Source organism: Callospermophilus lateralis, chromosome 16 (genome assembly GCF_048772815.1).
Source record: "Callospermophilus lateralis isolate mCalLat2 chromosome 16, mCalLat2.hap1, whole genome shotgun sequence".
Classification (NCBI taxonomy): domain Eukaryota; kingdom Metazoa; phylum Chordata; class Mammalia; order Rodentia; family Sciuridae; genus Callospermophilus; species Callospermophilus lateralis.
Genome location: NC_135320.1, coordinates 72,454,246 through 72,476,750, shown reverse-complemented (window position 1 = coordinate 72,476,750; position 22,505 = coordinate 72,454,246). Strand labels below are relative to the sequence as shown.

Sequence of the window (22,505 nt, the reverse complement as noted above, 5' to 3'; positions counted from 1 at the left end):
TGATAGCAGTTGACTTGTCCTTAAAAGATCTTTTTATTAAGATTTATGTAAATTAAACATTGTGAGAAAGTTGACATATATGAAAAATAATAAAAAATTTGTTGGTACAGTTTAAAAACATACAGAAACTCACTCAATGGTTTAAATACTATATCTAAAGGAGAATATGATTAATAATTTCTTAGTTTTTATTTTCTAAGAATAAGGATTAAGTTTTTTAAGTTAAAATAAATAAAATAGAAAATTGCATTTTATTTCAGTGCTGATTCCCCTTTGCTGTGGATAAGGATAGACCCAGATATGTCAGTATTGAGAAAGGTAGAATTTGAGCAAGCTGATTTTATGTGGCAATATCAACTCCGCTATGAGAGGGATGTTGTTGCACAGCAGGAATCCATCTTGGCTTTGGAAAAATTTCCTACTCCAGCATCTCGGCTTGCTCTCACTGACATATTAGAACAAGAGCAGTGTTTCTACCGAGTAAGGATGGCAGCTTGCTTCTGTCTTGCAAAGGTGAGATTATATAAGCAGAAGGAAAACAAGATGAGTATCGTATGGTTTTTTTTTTTTTTTAATTTCTGAAAATGAATTACAATTCACCATAGTCTAAATTTACTTGGTAACTGTTCTTTGAAAGCTTCTGCCAGATACTTAGCAGGACTGATTTGGAAGAAACATGTTTTAACCTAAAAGCACATGTGCACAAAAATGTGATGACTGTCAAACTGAAACACCAGATTTTAAAACCAAAGAGAATTTTCTCTGTTGTATTAAATGACCAATCAACTTTATTCATTTTTTGGTACTGGAAATTTTGGTACGTAGGGGTGCTTAACCACTGAGCCAAATCCCCTGCCCTTTTTATTTTGAGACAGGGTCTCATGTAAGTTGCGTGGGACTTCATTAAGTTGCTGAAGCTGGCTTTGAACTTGCAGTGCTCCTGCTTCAGCCTCCCACATCACTGGGATTACAGGCATATGTCACCGTGCTCACGCCAATTATATTTTTAAAGCAAAGAATATATTTAAAAAAGATTATCTGGTGTGAGTTTTCCTTTTTAAATTATAGAAATCAATCTTAATTATCCCTCTGTAGCAGTTATTTCACATTGATTTGGCTTAGGAACCAATATTTGTGACATGTAATTTACTACTGATTGGCTCTACAATTTAACATTCTGGAAAAGTTATTTTGTTTAAAAACACTAAATATCTGTCTTTAGAATTAAAAAAAAAAAAAATCTGAAGGCAGAAAAAATGAAAACCAGAAGAATGCAGACAAATATTTAGACAGAAGTATTGGTTAACAGGTATTTAAAAAGCATCTTTATAAAAAGTTCATTCTGATATAGTGACCTCTTCCCTTTCTGACTGCTAAATTCATTTATCTTACATTTCAGCAGATGGTAATAGTTTAGCTTTGTTTTGTTTAATGATAGCAAATGAGTAGTTCAATTCTTGTGTTCTCACGTATTTGAGGAAAATCATGATTATATCTTAGAGATAAAATTTTATTGCTTCTGTAAAGATCTTTGTGACACTTAAATGAGGAATATGTTACTTAAAGTTAATCATAACTTTATTTTTTCAGACATGTTTTTTATATACACTGAACACATCAGAAGCCAGATACGTTTTTTTTTTTTTTGGTAAAGCATTCTAAAAGAATTACTTGGGTATACTGAAAAACCTTATTTAAAATTTATGGTGATGTTTCTGCCTGATAAATTTAAAATATTACAATTATAAGTCCATTTTAAGTGGATGGAGACAAACTTACTCAGAGAAGAAGCCTTTTGCAAACATATTTCTTGATTATTGCAGTTTAGAAATTAAGTTGTGGAAAATAACTATAAGTGTACATAAGAATTATTTTTGGAGGGTGGGTTTGTATATATTCTTGGAGATGATAATAAAAGGACAAGTTTTGTGTGTGTGTGTGTGTGTATTTATTTATTTATTTTTCACGAGAGGGGTTGAACCCAGGGACATTGTTCCACTGAGCCACATCCCCAGCCTTTTTTTTTTTTTTATTTTGTAAAGGCAGGATCTTGCTAAGTTGTTGAGGCTGCTTTTGACCTTGTGATCCTCCTGCCTCGGCCTCCCAAGCTGCTGGGATTTTAGGTGTGTGCCATTGTGCCTGGCTCGAATTTTATTAATTTAAAAGAAATATAGTATTGGCTTTTGTAAAGATATTTTATTGATTTAAAAATATGTTTGTAGTAGTGATGGAAAAATACTTCATTTTCTGATTATTTGCAGATTGCAAATTCAATGGTGAGCACGTGGACAGGACCACCAGCCATGAAGTCACTCTTTACTAGAATGTTTTGTTGTAAAACTTGTCCAAATATTGTGAAAACAAACAACTTCATGAGCTTTCAAAGTTATTTTCTACAAAAGGTACAGTTTATGTTCTATTCTAATGATTTATTTTACATTTAATTTTATTTATGCTTGCCTTTAGGACTTTAATGCCATAATCTGTATATTGTAGTTTAACTTGGAAACTGTTCAGATAATGTGTTTACTTTTTTTTAATTACAAGTCTGCTTTTGATCTTGTAATATTTCTTCCAGAACTTTAATTTTGATTTTTTTCTCGTTTTAAAAATGAATTTTATACAAGTAACTCACTATCTATATTGTACTCAAGTGAGTAGAAATGGATGACTTGACTTTGGTTGGTTCTCTGGTGAATGGAGGAATTGGTAAGGCTTTCTGATTGCAGTCCTTCTAGAATGTGACAGGCATATCCATGTCAGGAACGATACAGCATAGGCCTCTAGTTTTTGTCCCAGTTCTATAATTCACCACCAGTTTACACATGGACAATTGTAAAAAAGATAGGAACATTCCTTTTTCTAAAGAAGGTGAAAAGCACATTAAAAATAAGTAAAAAGATATATTGAGGAGTATGTTAGACAAGTTGATTTATGTACAATATAATGAATAGTAAAGGATTTCTGGTAACATTGGGGTGCCTGTTGAGAGGGGCCATCATGGTATAATTATATAAATTTCATTAGTAGAATAGGTTGATGATGACCCAGCTGTAGGGAAAGGCAAATAGGTGTGATCAAAGAAGTGTGTGGCATCTTGTTTTATTTTTAAGAACTGAACATTGGATAATAAGTACTCAAACATATTGCCCAGTTCTTGGCTGTTTCACAGACTTGTGAAAGTTAATTTCTGTGTCTATTTAATTATTCTCTGGATTACACTATTGGACTTCTGAATATCTTTCAAATTAGAGTTGTGGATAGTTTGTGAGGGACCTTGAAATTAATTTAGAAGTTTTTGTTTGTTGTTTGCTTTTTATTTTTTTAAATAAAACAGAATAACCAGTGTCAAAATGTATCATGTGTGATGAGGTTCATTATAAGCCTTTTATTTTTTAGTTTATATACATTGCTTCTAAATGTGTGTGCATGTGTTAGATTGTGTTATAAAATATATTTCTTATTGCAGTCAAAAAACTTGGAAAGCTAATCCTTTTTAGCCTAATTGACTTTTCTTATAATACTTGTAGTGGATGGGACAGAGAGAGAACAGAACTGTGTAGGATAGATATTTCTATGGAAAAGAAACTTTCCCTCAGTTTATTTTACAGAATCTGAACACTGTTGTTGCTTCCATTGCCTTTGCTCCTTCGAGCAAGAAAAATGAGCCATTCTTCTTTCTGTCCTCCTAGTTTAGATGGGATAGTGCAAATCTTGCCATGTACTAAGGATATCTGCAGTTTGCCTAGGGTGTACCACTATTTGAATCATGTTTCTGTTTACATAGAAAAATTGCACTTGAAAATTTTGAAAAGGGGAAAAGATAGGTTAGGTTTCAGATAACATACTATTTTTCCTTAGTCTCAGGGTTAGGTAGTACTGGAGAATAATAGAGATTGAGGACTATTGTATGCAATCTAACTCCAACCACTATTTATTTAACCCTAAAAATGCTTACAGGTAAACAAGGTTCCTATTTAGTAAGCAACTAGATAAATAACACTACAGGGTAGTAGGTAGTGGAGTTAGGAGTTGAATAATGACCAATGCTAAAATCTATTCCTTTCTACTGTATCATTCAGAACTGAGTTTATATAATTTACATGAAATATATTTTCCTATAGCAAATGAACTCACAGGTTCATGTCCTACATAGTACATCCAGTCATACAGTTCTCTTTTTTGGTTTCCTACCAAGTTCTTAGAATGCTTAGAGAGATGTTCTCAATGGGAATAAGTGGGAGCCAAAGGATTAGGCTCTATCCACATATGTATGTCAACTCTAGAGTAATTTTTTTTCTACATATAGTTAAAAAAATTGTCATAATGAAAAATTTGGGTTATATGCTTAAAATTTTTTCTTTTAATTTGTAGACTATGCCAGTTGCAATGGCTTTATTAAGGGATGTTCATAACCTTTGTCCCAAAGAAGTCTTAACATTTATTTTAGACTTAATCAAGTACAATGACAACAGGAAAAATAAGGTAAGAAACTTTTCTTAATGAATATTATAAATTTAACCATTGATACTTTGTTCTTAAAGAAATTTTTAGGGGACTGGGGGTGTTGCTCAGTGGTGCAGTTCTTGCCTAGCATGTGCAAGGCCTTGGGTTCAATCCCTAACACCACCAAAAAAAATAAATAAATAAAGGAAGAAAGGAAAGAGAGATTTGTCTGTATAATCATTGTTGAGTCCATGATACTTGAAATTTCTAGAGTTAAAGTCTTAGAAACATTACTTATTAGAATAACCAGTGAATTTTTAAGTGTTCCTCAAATTTCTTGTAGGGAGATAGCAGTGCATTGTATTTGGGAGAGCCAGCTAAAATTTGGTTTGATGAAGTCTGGCAGCACAATATTATTTATACTCTTTTAATAAAAATAAATAAAATGATACCTTTTATAAGCAGTTACCGCTTGGAAGCTTGGGATTAACTTGTTCATTGGTTTATTTGATGTTGTTGTGTTTTTTTTTAACCATTTTATGTTTGTATTCATTTACTTAGCAATTGTTATTAGATATTATCCTTCAAAGGTTTTTTCATCTTACTGGTTATCAATCTAATAATCAAGCATTTTTGTGGATATATGTTATAATAGGCAATGTACAATTTTAAATAGAAGACACAGTTGACATCTTCTGGAACTTCATTTATTCATTAAACATTTATTGAACAACTCTTATATAATCATGGTCTAATTTTGGGCCCTCAAGGACTAAATCTAGTAGGTAATCAGATAAGTAAACACAAATCATTCAGGATAACTTCCATGATGGAAGTATACATAATTTCTTGGGGCATCTCAGGAAGTAGTGACAGCTTCCAAATATGTAGGGAAGTTTTGTAGAGAAGTAGTGAGCTTCAAACTGAATCATAAAGCTGAATAGGACTTTCCCTGTCTATGAATAGGGCTAATTTAGGAAGGTCATTTCGGATTGAAGGAATATCACATACAAAGACACATGTGACGGGTAGAACAAAATTATGAAGTTTAATAAAATGCTGTAACAGTAAAAAAATGAAGTCAGCACTATTAAAAGATTATTTTTTCCACATTTTTATTGGTGCATTGTGGTTCTACATAATGATGGGATTTATTGTTACATATTCATACATGTCTACAATGTAACAATATAATTTGGCTAGTATCACTCCCCATTCCTTCTTTGCTATCTCCCTACCTCCCACCCACTGGTCCCTTTCCTCTACTTATGTCCTTTTAATTTTCATAAGATTCACCCTCCCTCTTTTCCTTTTTCCTTTCTAGCTTCCATATATGAGAGAGAACATATACTCTAGATCTTCTGAGTTTGGCTATTTCACTTAACATAATGATCTCTAGTTAAAACAAGATGACTTTTTATGAAAATTAAGAAGACAAATTTTGCCTTTTTAAATAATATTTTAAAAATGTTCTTAAGACAATAGAATGAATTAGTCATAACTTTCTTATTCTTATAAATATATAACCGATCAATAATGAGATCCTAATTGGAAAAAGTTATTCTTATTCTATGTGTGTATAATATGTCCCAATATACTCTATTATCGTGTATATCTATAAAGAACAAATTTTAAAAGTCTCCTTAAAACTTAAGTGTTTTAAAAGAATACATTTCAACAGGTTTCATTTTTCTTGCTATTTTTAAATACTTTTTGACTTTATCGCTGGGATAAGATGATCATTAGTGTCACCCAGAAAAGGGACATTAGGATCATAGAATTCCAAGGATAATTTTTAGTTACCTTTTTCATGGGTCTGGCTTTTTTAAATGAGTAGCTTGTGTTGTCAGACCCATTGTAACAAGCATTTGCTTATTTTTCTTGCATTATTGTTTCATTTAAGTGTCTAAGATTTTCATCTAACTTAACACTAAATTGGAATAAAACACTGGGTAAAATCTTTAATTTCATCTGATGTTTTATTTTAGTCAGTACATAGCTGGGTAACTAGTTTCCAGGGAAATTTAATCTAATGGACTTTATATTTCTCATTATTTCCTTTCAAAGTTCTTAATTTGAAGAAAGTTTTTCTACCTACCAGTCTAAACTGTGTGGCCTACTTGGGAAAGCACTCAGTATTCCCATAGAAACATAATTACCATGATTTTTTTTAATTACTGTTTTAATCTTTGGGGATTTGACTTCCAAATTGTTTTTTATATTTATTAAGCCCATTTTTTTTTCTTGTTAGGTTTCATTGAAGTTTTTTTCCTTTATGAATGTTACATTAAAATAGCCATGAAATAATGTTATAAAAAATAAGACAGTAAGAAAAGCACTTATTATGGTACCAAGAATTTACTAAGTAGTTGATAAATGAACACCGTACATCAGCAACATTTTTGAAAAATCAAGCTTAGATTTAATTTAAAAAAAGTAATAAAAAACAAGCATGGTTACATTTCTTTAAAAAAAACAACAACAAAAAAAAAACAAACAGGAGAACTGAGGGTATAGTCAGTGGTAGAGTACTTGCCCAACATAGCACTACTTCTCCTATTATTTCACTTCATACACAGTTCCTTAGCAAAGCTGAAGCATAGAATTATCAGAGTTAATGAAATTGGAAAGAAAGTTCAGTTTATTTTCTATTGCTAGTGGCTATTCTGACTATACATTAAAATTATTTGTGGATGCTTACTGAATCAGACGATAAGTGTGTTTAAGAAGGTGTATATGTGTGTAAGTCAGAAAGTATGTGTATGAATGTGTATGTACATATAACACTCCTTTTTAAAAAATTTATATATATATATTTTTTTTAGTTGTTGATGGACCTTTATTTTATTCATTTATTTATATGTGGTGCTAAGAATCGAACCCAGTGCCTCCTCACACATGCCAAGTGCTCTATTACTGAGTCACAACCCCAGCCCATAGTCATACTGGCAGGATTTCTGAATTTTGGCACAATTTAATATTTGGTCCTTTTCTATGCATATTTCTTTCTTTAAAAGTAATGTTATTGGAATAAGCCTGGTTCTCAAGCCCACCTGTGGCTGTACCTTTGCCACATGGTATTGTACACGAGCAGGCTAGAAGGCGAGTGAAGGATTATTACAGTCTGTGTATGAGTATGTGTGAAGTGAGGTGATATTTATATTATCAACTTAAATTTATTGCAGTTTCTTTTTCCCAGAAAACAAGGGGTTAGATGTTGCATTTCATAAAATGAACCGAAGTTCTGTCTACTGATGCTGCACAAGACATGTAAAAAAGAGGGGGAAAAAAGGAAAGATGCTCTTTAGGTTTTTTTGTTTTTTGTTTTTAATTATTTTAGGGAAAACACAAATGGTCAGAGCTCCTAATCTTGATCTTTTCATCAGGGTGCCTTTCCTAATAATATGGTTCAACTGTGAATATAGAAGTAGGAGTAAAGGGGGAGAAAAATAAAACTCTGGAGTTAGAGGATATAAAAAAAATAAAAGTACAATTGTTACAAATAAAGAATGCAGACTTTAGAGAAGACATTTAGCATTTGTTTTTTTTTGGGGAGGGGGGTTGGCTAACTACTCTTAGCATAATCTGCTCTAATGCCATCCATTTCTCTGATATAAGGGGGTTACTCAAAATGGGATAGGGAGGAAGAGCATGGGAGGAAGATTACCTCTAGATAGGGAAGAGGGGTGGGAGGGAAAGGGAGGGAGAAGGAGAATTGCATGGATGGTGGAAGGAGACCCTCATTATTACACAAAATACATGTATGAAGATGTGAATTTGGTGTCAACATATCTTATATACAGAGATATGATAAATTGTGGTATAAAGGTGTATTAAGAATTGTAATGCAAACAACAACAATAATAATAATAATAGAGCTCATGTAAAAAAATAAATTAAAAAAAAAAGAATGCAGACTTCAAAGACAAAAAAGCCACAACCCAAATTTAAATGCTTGAAATTAGCAGCACAAAAGAAAAGCTCTCCTGACTTGAATTGTGGCAGTCTGAACGCCCCCAGAAAATTGTGCCAAAGAGTTTAGAAGACAAATAACCAACAAAAGTAAACAGACAGACACACATATACACACACACCAGCAGACTTCAAGTAACTATTTTGGATTGCAAATGAGAATAAATTTAACGTTTAAACAATCTGATAAAATAACAATTTGGAAGCTGAAAAAAAAAGGAATGTTATGCTGTTGGAATACATATCATTGATAATTACTCAAATAATATTAATGATAATTCATGAATTTTTCTTTTGTCCCTTACTGAAGTTCTTTTTCTGGTCCTTCCATGCTCTATATCTTACAAGTTGCTTTTTTGTTCTGAGTTCTTTTCTTATGTCTTTTTTAAATTTTTTTTTTTTTTTTTTTTGGTACCAGGGATTGAACTCAAAGGTGCTTAACCACTGAGCCAATCCTTATCCCTTTTTAAAATTTTTTTAAATTTTGAGACAGGGCCTCAATAGGTTGCTTACAGCCTTACTAAGTTGCTAAGGTTGTCTTTGAACCTATGATCCTCCTGCCTTAGCTTCCAGAGCTGCTGGGATTACAGGCATGTGCCACCATGCCCAGCATTTTTTTTTTTTCCCTTTCTGTGCTACTGAGATTGAACCACAGCTTCCTGCCTATCATAGTACTTCTTTTTCATGTTGAAGCCTTCCTCAAATATGTGGTGATCCTTCGTTGTATTTTTATATATTAAAGGAGAACATTAAATAGCTGATTAGAAGCTTTGTGTTACAGGAGGACCTGTGGACCATGGTTTCCTTTTAGAGGATCTAGCTAGATTGCTATGAGAGTGTCTTACAGAGTAAATATTTATTTGGTAAAGTAGTGAGTCACTGATTAATAAATTTCTTTTACTCTTTTTCTGAAGTATGACTCTATCTATGCAAAGGCCAGAGTTTAATATTTACTAGAGAACTGGATTAGATCTTCAGATAAATTGTGTTTTTAAGTAATTCATATTAAGTTTTCATTAGAAGAATTTTCTTCTGTTAATTATTCTTTGACTTAGTTTTCAGATAACTATTATCGTGCAGAAATGATTGATGCTCTGGCCAACTCTGTTACACCTGCAGTTAGTGTGAATAATGAAGTTAGAACCCTGGATAACTTAAATCCTGATGTGCGACTAATTCTTGAAGAAATCACCAGGTTTTTGAATATGGAAAAACTCCTTCCAAGTTATAGACATACTATCACTGTCAGGTAGCATTAAATTTTCTTTGCTTTTTCTTTGAATGTATTTATTTGTTTTTAAAATATTTTTTTAGTTGTAGATGGACACAATATCTTTATTTATTCATTTATTTTCATGTGGCTCTGAGGATCAAACCCAGTGCCTCACACATGTGATGCAAGCCCTCTACAAAAGTATAAAATAAATTTATTTTCATCAGATAAATTGGGAAACAAAATAAAAGGGAAAAATTTAATTCTGTGATTCTTTTATCTACATATATATTTTTAATATTTGAAAATAACCTAAATGTTTCCCTTTTATAATTATAGAACTTTGTAATTACGCATGATTATCTTATATATTTTTATATTCAGTTTACATATAGCCTTTTATATAATAAGGTTATAATATAACTTTCCATTATAAAATGACTAAACTATATTATTAAAGCTTTTGGAGAAAATACTAAACTTAAATGATATTTTATGCTAAATACTTTCTGAACAGTTCTTCTGTTGTAATGATACATCAAACTTAAATTTCCATAAGTTTTGAAATTTGTTTTCTTTAAGTAGGATCTGGTTATTTAAAAAATTTATCATAGAAAAAATTGTATATTACAAAATCGAATGTGGATTCAAATCATCTCTTTTTAAATTTACTATGATAAAGGAATTTCTGCTATCTAGAAAACAAAATTTGTTTCAAAATACCTCAATGAAAGTAGTTAACTGAAAATTTCTTTCATAGTTGCTTGAGAGCCATACGGGTACTTCAGAAGAATGGACATGTGCCAAGTGATCCAGCTCTTTTTAAGTCTTACGCTGAATACGGTCACTTTGTAGACATCAGGATAGCAGCTTTGGAAGCAGTTGTTGATTATACTAAAGGTAATGTTTTAAAGATAGACGCTATGTCATTTTAGAAGTACTTTTTAAAGCAAGTCTACAATATAGATATTTTAATTTTAAATTTGTGACATTGAATTTGAAAGAATTTTTGATAAAATGTAGAATTCACATAAAAATTGGTAAATGAGGGAAAAGAACAAAATTATAGGTATCTATGGCTTTTTTGAGAAGTCAGTGTTTTCTATAGATTTAATTGTATGTGTTTTTTTTTTTAATGGAGATTTTTTTTTGAAATTTCAAGAAGTAGAGGCAGTATACCCTTGAAAAAAATTATATCCAAAAATAGCAGAAGACATAAACAGGAATTTCAGTAGGGAAATTAGGCAATTTTCCACAAAGTCAAAAAGATGTAAAAGAAGGCCAAAAAATGAATAAAAGAATAATATATGTTAAAACATTTTTGAAAATTCAAATGAGGAAAAGTAGTGAAAACGTAAAGAAAGAAGTAGTCATGAAAAATTAAATGGATTGGAAGAAAAGCAATAATAATAGAAATCTCTGAAAGGGTATAAATTAAATTGGGATAAGCTATATTTTGATGAAATTTCAATTTTTCAGGTTAAGGAAAAAAGTTCTTAGGAATATCAGAACCATATTTTTGTACAAGGTAAAAGAATAGTGTGGCCTGTAAATTCTTCAGAATATGAAGATTCAAAGACAAGTGAAAAATTGCTATGTAAGTTTTAGGGGAAAACTGTGATTTAAATAGTGACAATGTGTTAAGGTAGCCTTATAGAATTAGAAGTACATCTCCTGTATAACATTTTAAGAAGAAAACTCCCAAAGATAAATTTCCACTGACCTGGCTGTGAATCAGATTATAACTCAAACTTGGTGAATATGTGAAGTGAACTATTGATGTCTAACAATGCCTCCAAAATAAAATTTAGTTTACAATTGTAAAACATTTCTTTTAAAAGAATATGCAAGTCGAAGAAACATATAAATGTAGTCTACATCTAGAAGTCAAGATTATTTAAAATATGGGAAGAGTAAAGAAATTTAAGTATGCTAAACTTCTCATCCAATTATGAAAAGGAAGTCTTAAGGTCCAACAAATTTGCTGGTATGCCCAACTTGTTTCCCAAGATGTATGAATGGTATATAATGTCTTTATAAACCTGAAATGAAGTAGATATTAATATTATGGTTTCCAAAAAAATGTTAAACTAATGATTAAAATATAATATAATTTGCTTAAATGTAAACCATGAATCCCCAGACTTCACTATTTTTTAAATTTTAAGTTTAATGAATTACAGTAGATGGGGTAGAGAGAGAAGATGGAAGGGGAGGGGAGGGGAGGGGGGATAGTAGAGGATAGGAAAGGCAGCAGAATACAACAGACACTAGTATGGCAGTATGTAAAAAGTAGATGTGTAACCGATGTGAATCTGCAATATGTATATGGGGTAAAAATGGGAGTTCATTATCTGCTTGAATCAAATGTATGAAATATGATATGTCAAGAGCTTTGTAATGTTTTTGAACAACTAATAATAAAAAAATAAAAATACTAACATAAATTTTAAGTTTAAACGTTGGTTGTCAAATTAAAAGAAATGACTATTGGGAATAAAATTTAAAAGCTTTTCAAATCATAAAAGTGAAACATGTTGAAAAGATGAATAGTAATAGTGAATAATTTTATGTCAGTTATATTAATAGCACTTTTTTATTGTGTTTTATATTGTACTGAGAAATTAAGACTACTCTTTGGTCTCAAAGTGAAAGAAACTGTGTGGACAAAAAAGTTGATCATTCTCTATAATACAGTTGAGATACCAATGGGTATCAAGCCTCTCTGTAAGCATTTAAGAAATAATTCTGTTCACACAGATTTTATCTAGTTAATCTTCTTTAATTTAGGACTCAATAAAATATAATTGGCTTTATGGTGTGTTTGCCATTGATTTGAACTTTGGTAAAGAATATGTAGTTGATACTATTTTGTGTCTTGGTTATGTATGTCACAATACTTACAAAATTTAAACCTAAGAAGAAAACTCCCAAAGATAATTTTCCACTGACCTGGCTATAAATCAGATTATAACTCAAACTTGATGAATGTGTGAAATGAACTAGTGATGTCTAACAATGCTTCTAAAATAAAATTTAGTTTACATTTGTGAAACATTTCTTTCTTAAGAATGTTATACAATTTTATGCAATATAAAATTGCATAAAAAAATCTAAGAAAGTATAAGAGCTTGATTGTAGCCTTCAACTTTGAATGGAAATCCAGCTAAAGCAGAATCCTACGAATGAAATATAAACTCCCTGCTTATCACTTGTACTTTAATTTGTTTTAATTAACTACAACTATATTTCCTCAATTTTATTTTCAGTGGACAGGAGTTATGAAGAATTGCAGTGGCTTCTTAATATGATTCAGAATGACCCTGTACCCTATGTGAGGTCAGTTTATGTACTATAATACTTTATTTTTGTAAGTCCTGAAGTAAATTGAATAATTTCAGATTATATACAGAAGAGTTGAGTTTTTGAAAATATGGGAACATGTTAAGAATATATTTGTATCTTTTTTAAAATTTCATTTTCTAAAATTTGATTTGCCTTTAAGAAAACGTTTTTTAAAATAGATTGCTAACAAAGTTTATTCCCTGTAATTTTCAGTGTGTTTTCTATGGTAACTTAAAGAAAAGCTTATGTAATAGTTTGTAGTGAATATGGATTTTATTCCTTACAAATCCCAAATTATAAGACCTCTGTACTCATTGATTTTTACAATTTTGTGAGTAATTAAGAGCAGTGTTTTGGGGGTCCCTTTTTTCCTATTTGTCTCACAATCTCAATTTTAGAATATTTTTAAAGATAATATTATTAAAATTTTAGAATATGAGGAAAAAATAAAATTCCAATCCTGACATAGTAATTACTTTTATTTTTAGATCCTCTTCTAGTCATTTTCTTCATTTTTGCTGCTTTCTTTTACAAGGTAGTATGTTCATAGGATATTGAGATGAGTCCATTTAACCATTTCTGTGTCTTTTTTTCTTTGAAAATAGTTAACAGATTTTTGTTTGGTTTAATATTATGACTTTGTAGAACAGAATTTAAAGCTGAAAAATAAATTATAGCTTTCCAACTAGAAATGAGGACATAAGACTCTGAGACCTTAATTGTCTTACAATCTCCTAAAATGACAGAAAGTAAAACCTTACCTTCTAATCACCTCACCAGAATGCATGTGGGCATGAAAAGTGAACACAGAGATTGGTCTTTGACTAACAAATTTTCACATTGTTGGGGCTGGGATTGTGGCTCAGAGAGAGTTGCTCGCCTGGCATGCCTGAGGTACTGGTTTCGATCCTCAGCACCACATAAAAATAAAATAAAGATACTGTGTCTACCTATAACTTAAAAAAATAAATATTTTAAAAAATTTTTCACATTGTTTGTAATAATGAGCTCTTGGTTAAGTGACCTTTACTTTAAGTACTTTAAGTGATGATGATTGTTAAATTCTTTGTGCAAAAGTTTGCTTATAACTAAAAAGAATTTTTAAGATTTCATAGTTCTTGATTTGTGATCTAACTTGTATTTTAAGTATGTTTTCCTTGAGATCAATATGCTAATATAAGATTGAAATGAAAAAAGAAGACCCTCATAATTACCTGTTTTAAAATACAGGTTTGGGAAACCAGCCTCCTGTTTTATCCAACAGAGTATGTGCATTTGGCAGTTTTATCATAAAGATCCTGCTGATAGCCAGTAGGATCGGGTATTCATTCATTTGTTTTCAGTTTACATTAACATAACTTAGATTAACACACATATTTCTGGGATCTGTTTTAAAGACATTTCTTTCAAAGACTTTGTAGCAGATTATCATAATTTTGTAATATTTAAAATTACTGTATAAACTGTATACCATATAATCTAAACAATTGTTTTTGGAATACTGTTTGAAACTGTTAAGAAGCATTCATATTTTAAGAATCCTGTGATTTATAGTTTGAATAGAAAGTCTTTTTAAATATATATTTTTTATTATTTTAGCTTTTTTTTCAGGCACTGGGGTCTTAAACTCAGGGCCTGGCACATGCTAGGCAAGTGCTAAACCACTGAGCTACATCTGCAGCCTTTTATCTGTTTATTTTTTTATTTTGAGACAAGTCTTTACCAAGTTTCTCAGGCTGGTTTTGAGCTTGGATTCCTCTTGTCTTGGTCTCAAGTGATGTGGTTCATTTATATCACTATCAGGGAAACTTAGGGACATTAATATCATCTAGCATGTAGTTTATACACATAGTTATAAAAATTCAACATATTTTTAAGTGTTTGGGACTTTTGTGTTTCTCCATTTTGTATACTTTTTTTTTTTTTAGATGTAGATGGACACAACACAATGCCTTTATTTTTATATGGTGCTGAGGATGGAACCCGGGTCCCGCCTGCGGTAGGCAAGCACTCCACCACTGAACCACAATCCCAGCCCCATTTTGTATACTTTGAATATGAACTTTTTCTTTTTCTCTTCATCCTGATATTACTTTTTTAAAACCTCATTATATAACTTCCATATAGAATGTCTATATTTGTTTGTATTAATTGGACAGAATTCTTAATATTAAGACAGATAAGTTTTTCTCTTAAAATCAGTAGCATTTTCCTCTCCTGGCCCAAACATAAGCATTTTATTTTTATGGTCTTTGGTGGATTATTAAACTCATGGTAAAAATTGCCTTTACTAGGGCTGTAAATGTGGCTCAGTGGTAGAGCTCATGCTTAGCATGGATGAGGCCCTGGGTTCAATCCCAAATACCACCACCACCAAAAAAAAGTACTTTATTAAAAATTTTAAAGTGTGTAGATTTTCTATTCCTGATTTTATTATTATATATATCAGAATTACTCCTTTGGTTAGAGTTAGATAAATTTTATAGTTCTTGATTTGTGATCAAAATTATCTAAAGGAATTTGAGGTAAAATCTTAAAGTCAGAAGCAAAGAAAATGAATTTTTTTCTTTTTCTTTTATTTCCCTTTCATAATTAGGTTTGTCACTTTAGAATATCATTGATGCAGGGGAACTTCCTTGACTCTCTGGACTAGTTATTAAGTATTAATTTTATAGTTTGATTATTGATTATTTTTGGAGTACAGCTGGGTTATAACTCTTGAAAGGCCTTATCTCCTTCTGCCATTGTATATCTGACACATAACACATTGCTTTGTACATAATTGGTCAAATACATGTTTAAAAAAATGGATTTTTTTTCCTTTTTTCTCTAATCACATATATATTACATAAACACACACACACGTGTGTGTGTGTGTGTGTGTATGTTTTAAACTTATTTTATTTCTGTTGTGACAACTAGTTGGAAAAATTTTAAGATATATAATCTATAAAAATGGCTAAGGATAGACATCATGGCACACACCTGTAATCCCAGCAGCAACTTGGGAGGCTCAGGCAGAAGGATCACAAGTTCAAAGTAAGCCTGAACAACTTAGTGAGACCTTGTTTCAGAAAAAACAAAAACAACAACCAAAAATTGGCTGGAGATGTGGCTCACTGGTTAAGCTCCTCCTGAGTTTAATCTTAGAACCAACAACCAGGAAAAGAATGTTTAGGAAAGTATGTGGTCTTCTGTGTGATTGATGTCACAAATGTAGGGACAGGGATGACCATTTTTCTTGTATAATCTACTCTTAGTAGAGAATTTTCAGATTCTATGCCTGCTTTTTATTATATTTTTCCAATTAAACTAAATAAGTGCATTTTGGTTAGTCTTTATAATCACCTGACAAACTATTAGCATTTCTTTTTCCCATGAAATTTGCTTTTGACTTAATATGTCTGTTAAAATTAAAAGAATAAATTTAGATACTTAGCTTTTAACTAAATATGTAAACCTAGGTTTGTTTTAAATTAAAACTTAAAATTTTGGAATTACAGAGTTTCAATGAGAGTGACTTTCTAAAATATACAAATTTTGAAAAAATGCAGAATCAATATATTAAGAAGAAAGCTGTATAGTAGCTTATAATTGTTATAGCTAGAAAACAATAATTCTTACTATTCTGATTTATTGCTCTTCAGTTATTTCTATGCTCATATTTCCTTTTGTACATTAGTAGAAAGAATAGTTATGTGGGCTTTATACTAATAGTGCCATGGAATTATCCTCCCATTTTGTAATTAAGCATACTTATGAATAGAATGCATCAATTCTTCAAGGGGATAAACTTACATTGACTGCTTTTTATCCTGAAAGAGTGTTTAATTTTTTTTTGTTTTGATTTAGCTTCATTTTTTATGGCGATTGGCAGTGGGATTTTATCAAAGGCCTTATCTGTGTCTATTTGTGATTTTTATCCTTAATTCTGTTTAAGTGATGAATTACATTTATTGATTGCATATGTTGAACCAAGCTTGCATTCCTGGAATATTCATGTTATATTATCTTTTTGATATTTTTGAATGTAGTTTGCTAATATTTTATTAAGGATTTTTACATCTGTGTTCATTAGAGATATTGGTCAGTAGTTTTCTTCGTTTTTATCTGGTTTTGGTATCAGGGTTATACTAGCTTTATAAAATATGTTTAGGAATGTTTTCTTTCAGTTTCCTGGAATAATTTGAGAAAGATTGTTGTTTTTCTGTAATGGTTTGGTAGAACTCAGCTTAGAATCCAGCAGGTCTGGGTTTTTCTTTTTTGGAAGGCTTTTAATTGCCGTTTCAATTTCATTACTTAATTTTTGTCTTTTTTTTAAATATCTGATCTCATTGATTTGTATCTTCTTCCTCTTTTGGTTAGTTGGCCTAAGGGTTTTTGTTGTTGTTGTTGTTGTTGTTACTGTTGTTCTTAGTTATATATGACAGTAGAATGTGTTTTGGCAAATTATACATACATAGAGAATAACTTATTCTGTTTTGGATCCCACTCTTGTGGTTGTACATGATGCCAAATTACTCTGGTTGTGTATTCAAATGCATGGCCAGAAGAGTTGTGTCCAATTAATTCTACTGTCTTTCCTATTCCCCTCCCCCTTCTCTTCCTTTCATTTCCCTTTGTCTAATCCAATGGATTCCTATTATTCCCCACACCCCCCTCCCTTGTTTTGTGTTTGGCTAAAGGTTTTTCAATCTTATCTTTTGAAAGAACCAACTCTTCCTTGCATTGATCCTTGGGTATTGTTTTCTCATGCTCAGTTGCATTCATTTTTGTCTCTGATCTTAATTATTTTCTGTCTTCTACTGGTTTGGGGGTTAATTTGTTCTTTTTCTAAGGCCTTGAAGTAGAGCATAAGCTTATTTACTTAGTTCTAATTTTTAACTACGAATTCGGTGCTCTAAATATTCCTTGTAGAACCGCTTTCATATTCTCTCAGGGATTTTAATATGTTGTATCTGTATTCTTGTTCATTTATAAGAATTTCTTTTTTTTTTTTTTTTAAAGAGAGAGAGAGAGAGGAGAGAGAGAGAGAATTTTTAATATTTATTTTCTAGTTCTCGGCGGATACAACATCTTTGTTGGTATGTGGTGCTGAGGATCGAACCCAGGCCGCCCGCACGCCAGACGAGCACGCTACCGCTTGAGCCATATCCCCAGCCCTATAAGAATTTCTTGATTTATTCTTTGGTTTATTTTTTCTTTGTTCAGTCTACATGGTTTATGTGGTTTCTATTATTTTTCTTGCTGTTGGATTCTAGCCTCATTCCATTATGATCTGATAGGATGTGTGGGACTATATCACATTTTTTTGTATTGGCTAAGATTTACTTTTTGGTGTAGAATATGATCTATTTTGGAAAAAGTTCCAAGTGCAGCTAAGAAGAAGGTAAATTTAGCTATTTTGGAGTGGAAGATTTTGTAGATGTCCCTTAGTTCCATTTTATTTATAATGTTGATTAAGTTGGAGATATCTTTATTTGATATTATGTTTTGGTGACCAGTTGGTGATGAGGGTGTTTTGAAATTACCCAGTATTATTGTGTTAGAGTCTGTGTCATGGAATTTAATTTCAAGGAATTTTTTTTCCCATGTAATTGGGTGTGTCAACATTTGGGGCTTAAATATTTACCCTCATTATATCATCTTGTTGGATTATACTCTTTCTAGAATGTAGTGGTCTTTGTCTCAGTAATTTTTGTTTGAATTCTGCTTCGTTGGATAAGAGAATACCTACTCCTTCTTGTTTTCTTGGACCATGCATGGAATATTTTTTCCATCCTTTTACCTTCAGCCTGTTGTCTTTCCCTTAAGATGAGTCTCTTGTGATTTGTTGTATCTTGTTTTTTTGATCCAGTCTGCTAATATGTGTCTTTTAGTTGGGGCTTTGAGACTATTAACAATCAGCATTAGTCTGGATATGTGTTTGTGTTTTTCCGCTCGTTCGTTCTTTCTTTCTTTTCTTTCTTTCGGCTATATTTTATCCTGTTTTGAGCTCATTTAGTGGATTATTCTTCTGTTAACTTCCTCTGTTTATGGGCTTTGGGAATTCCTTTTCTATTCCTATGTGTGAAGTTTTTCTTTGAGTACTCCTTGTAGTGCTGGTTTGGTGCTCATGAATTCTTTTAGTTAATTCTTGTCATGGAATGTTTCTGTTTCCCCCCTTGAGTTTGAAATTGAGCTTGGCTGAAAGTTGTTTTCTTTTGGGGTCCTCCTTGATTTTAGGATCTCAGCTGAGAAATCAGAAGTGAACCTTATTGGTTTGCCTCTACATGTGACCTTATGTTTCTCTCTTGTGTCCTTTCCTTATTTTCTATTTAGGCATTTTGATTATGATATGTCTTGGTGAGCTTTTCATTTGACTAGGTCTAATTGGGGTCCTGTAAGCCTCTTGTATGTGAATGTCTATACCATTTCTGATATGGGAAAAATTTTCTGTAACTAGCTCATTGAAAATTTTCTTTATGTCTTAAGTTTTTATCTCCATGTTTTCTTCTATCCCAGTGATTCTCAGGTTTTGTCTTTTAATGTTATCCCAGATGTCTTTTATATACTGATCATGTTCTATAATTTTTTCTCTTTTATTGCCTTCTGTGTACTCAAGATCATAATATAGCCTCTCTTTAAGGCCTAAAGTTCTGTCTTCAAGGGCTAAGGTTGTATATTCTCTGCAGTCTAATCTGTTAGTGAAGCCTTCAAGTGAGTTTTTAATTTGATTGATGGTATCTTTCATTTCTAGGAATTCTGTTTGGTCTTTTCACTCTGTTTAAAAGTTTTCTTTCATCTTCTGTAATTGCTCTCTCAATTCCTTCCTTATGTCTTACTTTTGTTCATTGAACATTTTAAGAATGGGGTTTTTTTAAATAATCTTTCTCTAGGCTTGCACCCACCTTAGTATCAGCTGGATCTTTGTTGGGGGATTGTGGATTTTGAGAGATCTGTTTACCTGTTTTCTCATGTTTTCAAATGTCGTAGTCTTATGCATCAATTCAGATGGACTCCTCTACCTCTTTTATTGTGGGTATTCTTTTATTATTTAATCTTATTTGTTCTGGGACTTCTCTCTGTTTTTGATGTATATGTAGATGCCAAGGAATGGGACCTGGGTTCCTTCTCCATTTTTTTTCCCTCCTTGAGTCCTTATTGGTTTGAGTCTTTGGTTTCCTCCCTTGAGTAGAAGTAATGTTAAGGAATATTTAGTTCAGCAGCAGAATCTCTAACCTATGAACTTTTAGTGTACCCATAGGTTCTTAGCACCTCACAGAATGGGGTGAAATAAACAACAGAACAAGGGTTGCAAACAACAAACAATATACAGTGTTTAGTAAATACCTAGTCCCTACTGTGAAGTCTTCAACACTAATTGCCTCCAATAAAAAAGAAAGATTGGTTCGGGCAATTGTCAACAGTAAAAACCATAACCATGAACTGAATATGGCTTTGAAGCAAATGGCAAGTGTCAACCTTATCATCTATAGCAGTAATGACTGTATTAGCATTAATGGTGGGGGAGGAATTATATAAATCAATTAGTTCTGAAAGATAATAAAAGTACATTTAATTAGGGGGAAAGTAAATGTGTTAGGAAGTGAGAAAAGACTTTACAGTTCCAAAAAGTGAATGAAGTTTTCTTTCTTTGATGTGTCTTTGCCTGGTTTTGGAATCAGGGTGATATTGTCCACATAGAATGAATTTGGAAGTGCTCCCTCTTTTTCTATTTCCTGAAATAAATTGAAGAATATTGATATTAATTCTTCTTTAAAGATCTTCTGGAACTAAATTCACAGTAGCTAAACTGTGGAACCAAACTAGATGCCCTTCAGTAGATGAATGGATAAAGAAAATGTGGTATATATACACAATGGAATATTATTCAGCATTAAAAGAGAATAAAATCATGGCATTTGCAGTTAAATGGATGGAGTTGGAGAATATTAGTGCTAAGTGAAGTTAGCCAGACCCCAAAAAACAAATGCCAAATGTTTTCTCTGACTTAAGGATGCTGATTCATAATGTGATGGGGGTGGGGAGGATTAGATGAACTCTAAATAGGGCAAAGGGGAAAAGGAGAGGGCAGGGGAGATCGCATGGGGTAGAAAGACGGTGGAATGAGATGGACATCATTATCCTAAGTACACGTATAAAGACATGAAGGATATGACTCTACTTTGTGTACAATCAGAAATATGAAAAATTGTGCTCTATATGTAATATTAATTGTAATGCATTCTGCTGTCATGTATAACAAAAATTTAAAAATTTTTTAAAAAGTGAACGGAGTAAATGCAGAAGAAATGTAGATGTGATGTTTATATAGAAGGGGTTGGGGGGAAAGCAAAGTATTGGGAAAGAGAATAATAGAATTTGGCCAGGCACGGTGGCACATGACTGTAATCTCAGCAGCTCAGAAGGTAGGAAAATTGTTAAAGCTGGCCTTGGCAACTTATTGAAGCCCTAAGCAACTCAGCGATGTGGCTTAGTGGTTAAGTGCTCCTGGGTTTAATTGTCAGTACCACAAAAAACAACAGAATTTGGCTGTTAGCAGGAGAAGAGAAAAAGAGAAACAATAGAAATAAACAAATGAAAATAATACAGGACCAAATCAAATTGTACAATCTAGAATACTTGAACCCTCAAAATTTTGACTATGCTAGGAAAAAATAATTACATTTTTTAAAAATACTACAAATGAAAGAAAAAGAAATAAGTGTATGTATATATATCACTGAACCAATCAGCACAGCCAGAATACATCTCCCTCAACACACAGAAAGAATAAAATCAATTAGTTAAAAATTTTAAAATCTTGATGAAGAATGAAAGAACCTTCTTAACTGAGATGGTCAAAATAGTTGACCAGATTGGGACTCACTCACATTTTAAGGATGCACAGTGGCCCAAGCCCAGAAATACAGTTCTATACTCTTAGAAATGGAGTAATAGTTCTTGAAGGACAGGAATTTTATTTATCCATAAAGACAAAAGTAGATATCTATAAAAATTCATACCACACTTCATAGTTGTATCTATAACCACATTTTGCTTTTTTGTTCTTGTAGTCTTTTAGCAGTCTTATTTTATAGTCTTTAATTTCATAGCCCCAAAGTGTATTTAACAGAATCCACATCTCAGTATTATAAATATGAAATTATAGCCAATAAGCATTTAATGTCTAAGAAATTATCACTTACAGATCAGCTTTCTTCCCATCTCTTTCCTAGTTTCAAGTCTATTTTGGTGTCTTACCACCAACAATTAAATGTAAAAAAATTCCCAGATTCACCTTTTCTCAAGATTTGCTAAGCACCATAAGGATAAAATTCAGTTTCTTTCCCTCTCACTTATATTGTAGAATTTCAGTTACTCTTTTTTTATTTAATTATTATTATTTTTTTTTTAATGTGGTGCTGAGGATCGAACCCAGGGCCTCGCACGTGCTAGGCGAGTGCTGTACCACTGAGCTACAACCCCAGCTCTCCAGTTACTCTTAAACCTTGAATTTTTCCTTGATCTTAGACCTGGGTTTGTC

At 31.7% G+C, this 22,505-nt stretch overlaps 1 protein-coding gene across 2 annotated transcripts in view; it reads left to right on the top strand.

Moving 5' to 3' along the window:
* The window catches only part of Taf2 (TATA-box binding protein associated factor 2), a 78,404-nt gene that overhangs the window by 34,695 nt on the left and 21,204 nt on the right, over nucleotides 1-22,505 (top strand). For both annotated transcript variants that reach the window (XM_076835414.2, XM_076835413.2), the window contains exons 16-21: nucleotides 261-513; nucleotides 2,262-2,402; nucleotides 4,375-4,485; nucleotides 9,474-9,667; nucleotides 10,392-10,531; nucleotides 12,901-12,970. In XM_076835414.2, the coding sequence (XP_076691529.2) occupies nucleotides 261-513; nucleotides 2,262-2,402; nucleotides 4,375-4,485; nucleotides 9,474-9,667; nucleotides 10,392-10,531; nucleotides 12,901-12,970 (909 nt within the window). The remainder of the gene's footprint in view (nucleotides 1-260; nucleotides 514-2,261; nucleotides 2,403-4,374; nucleotides 4,486-9,473; nucleotides 9,668-10,391; nucleotides 10,532-12,900; nucleotides 12,971-22,505) is intronic.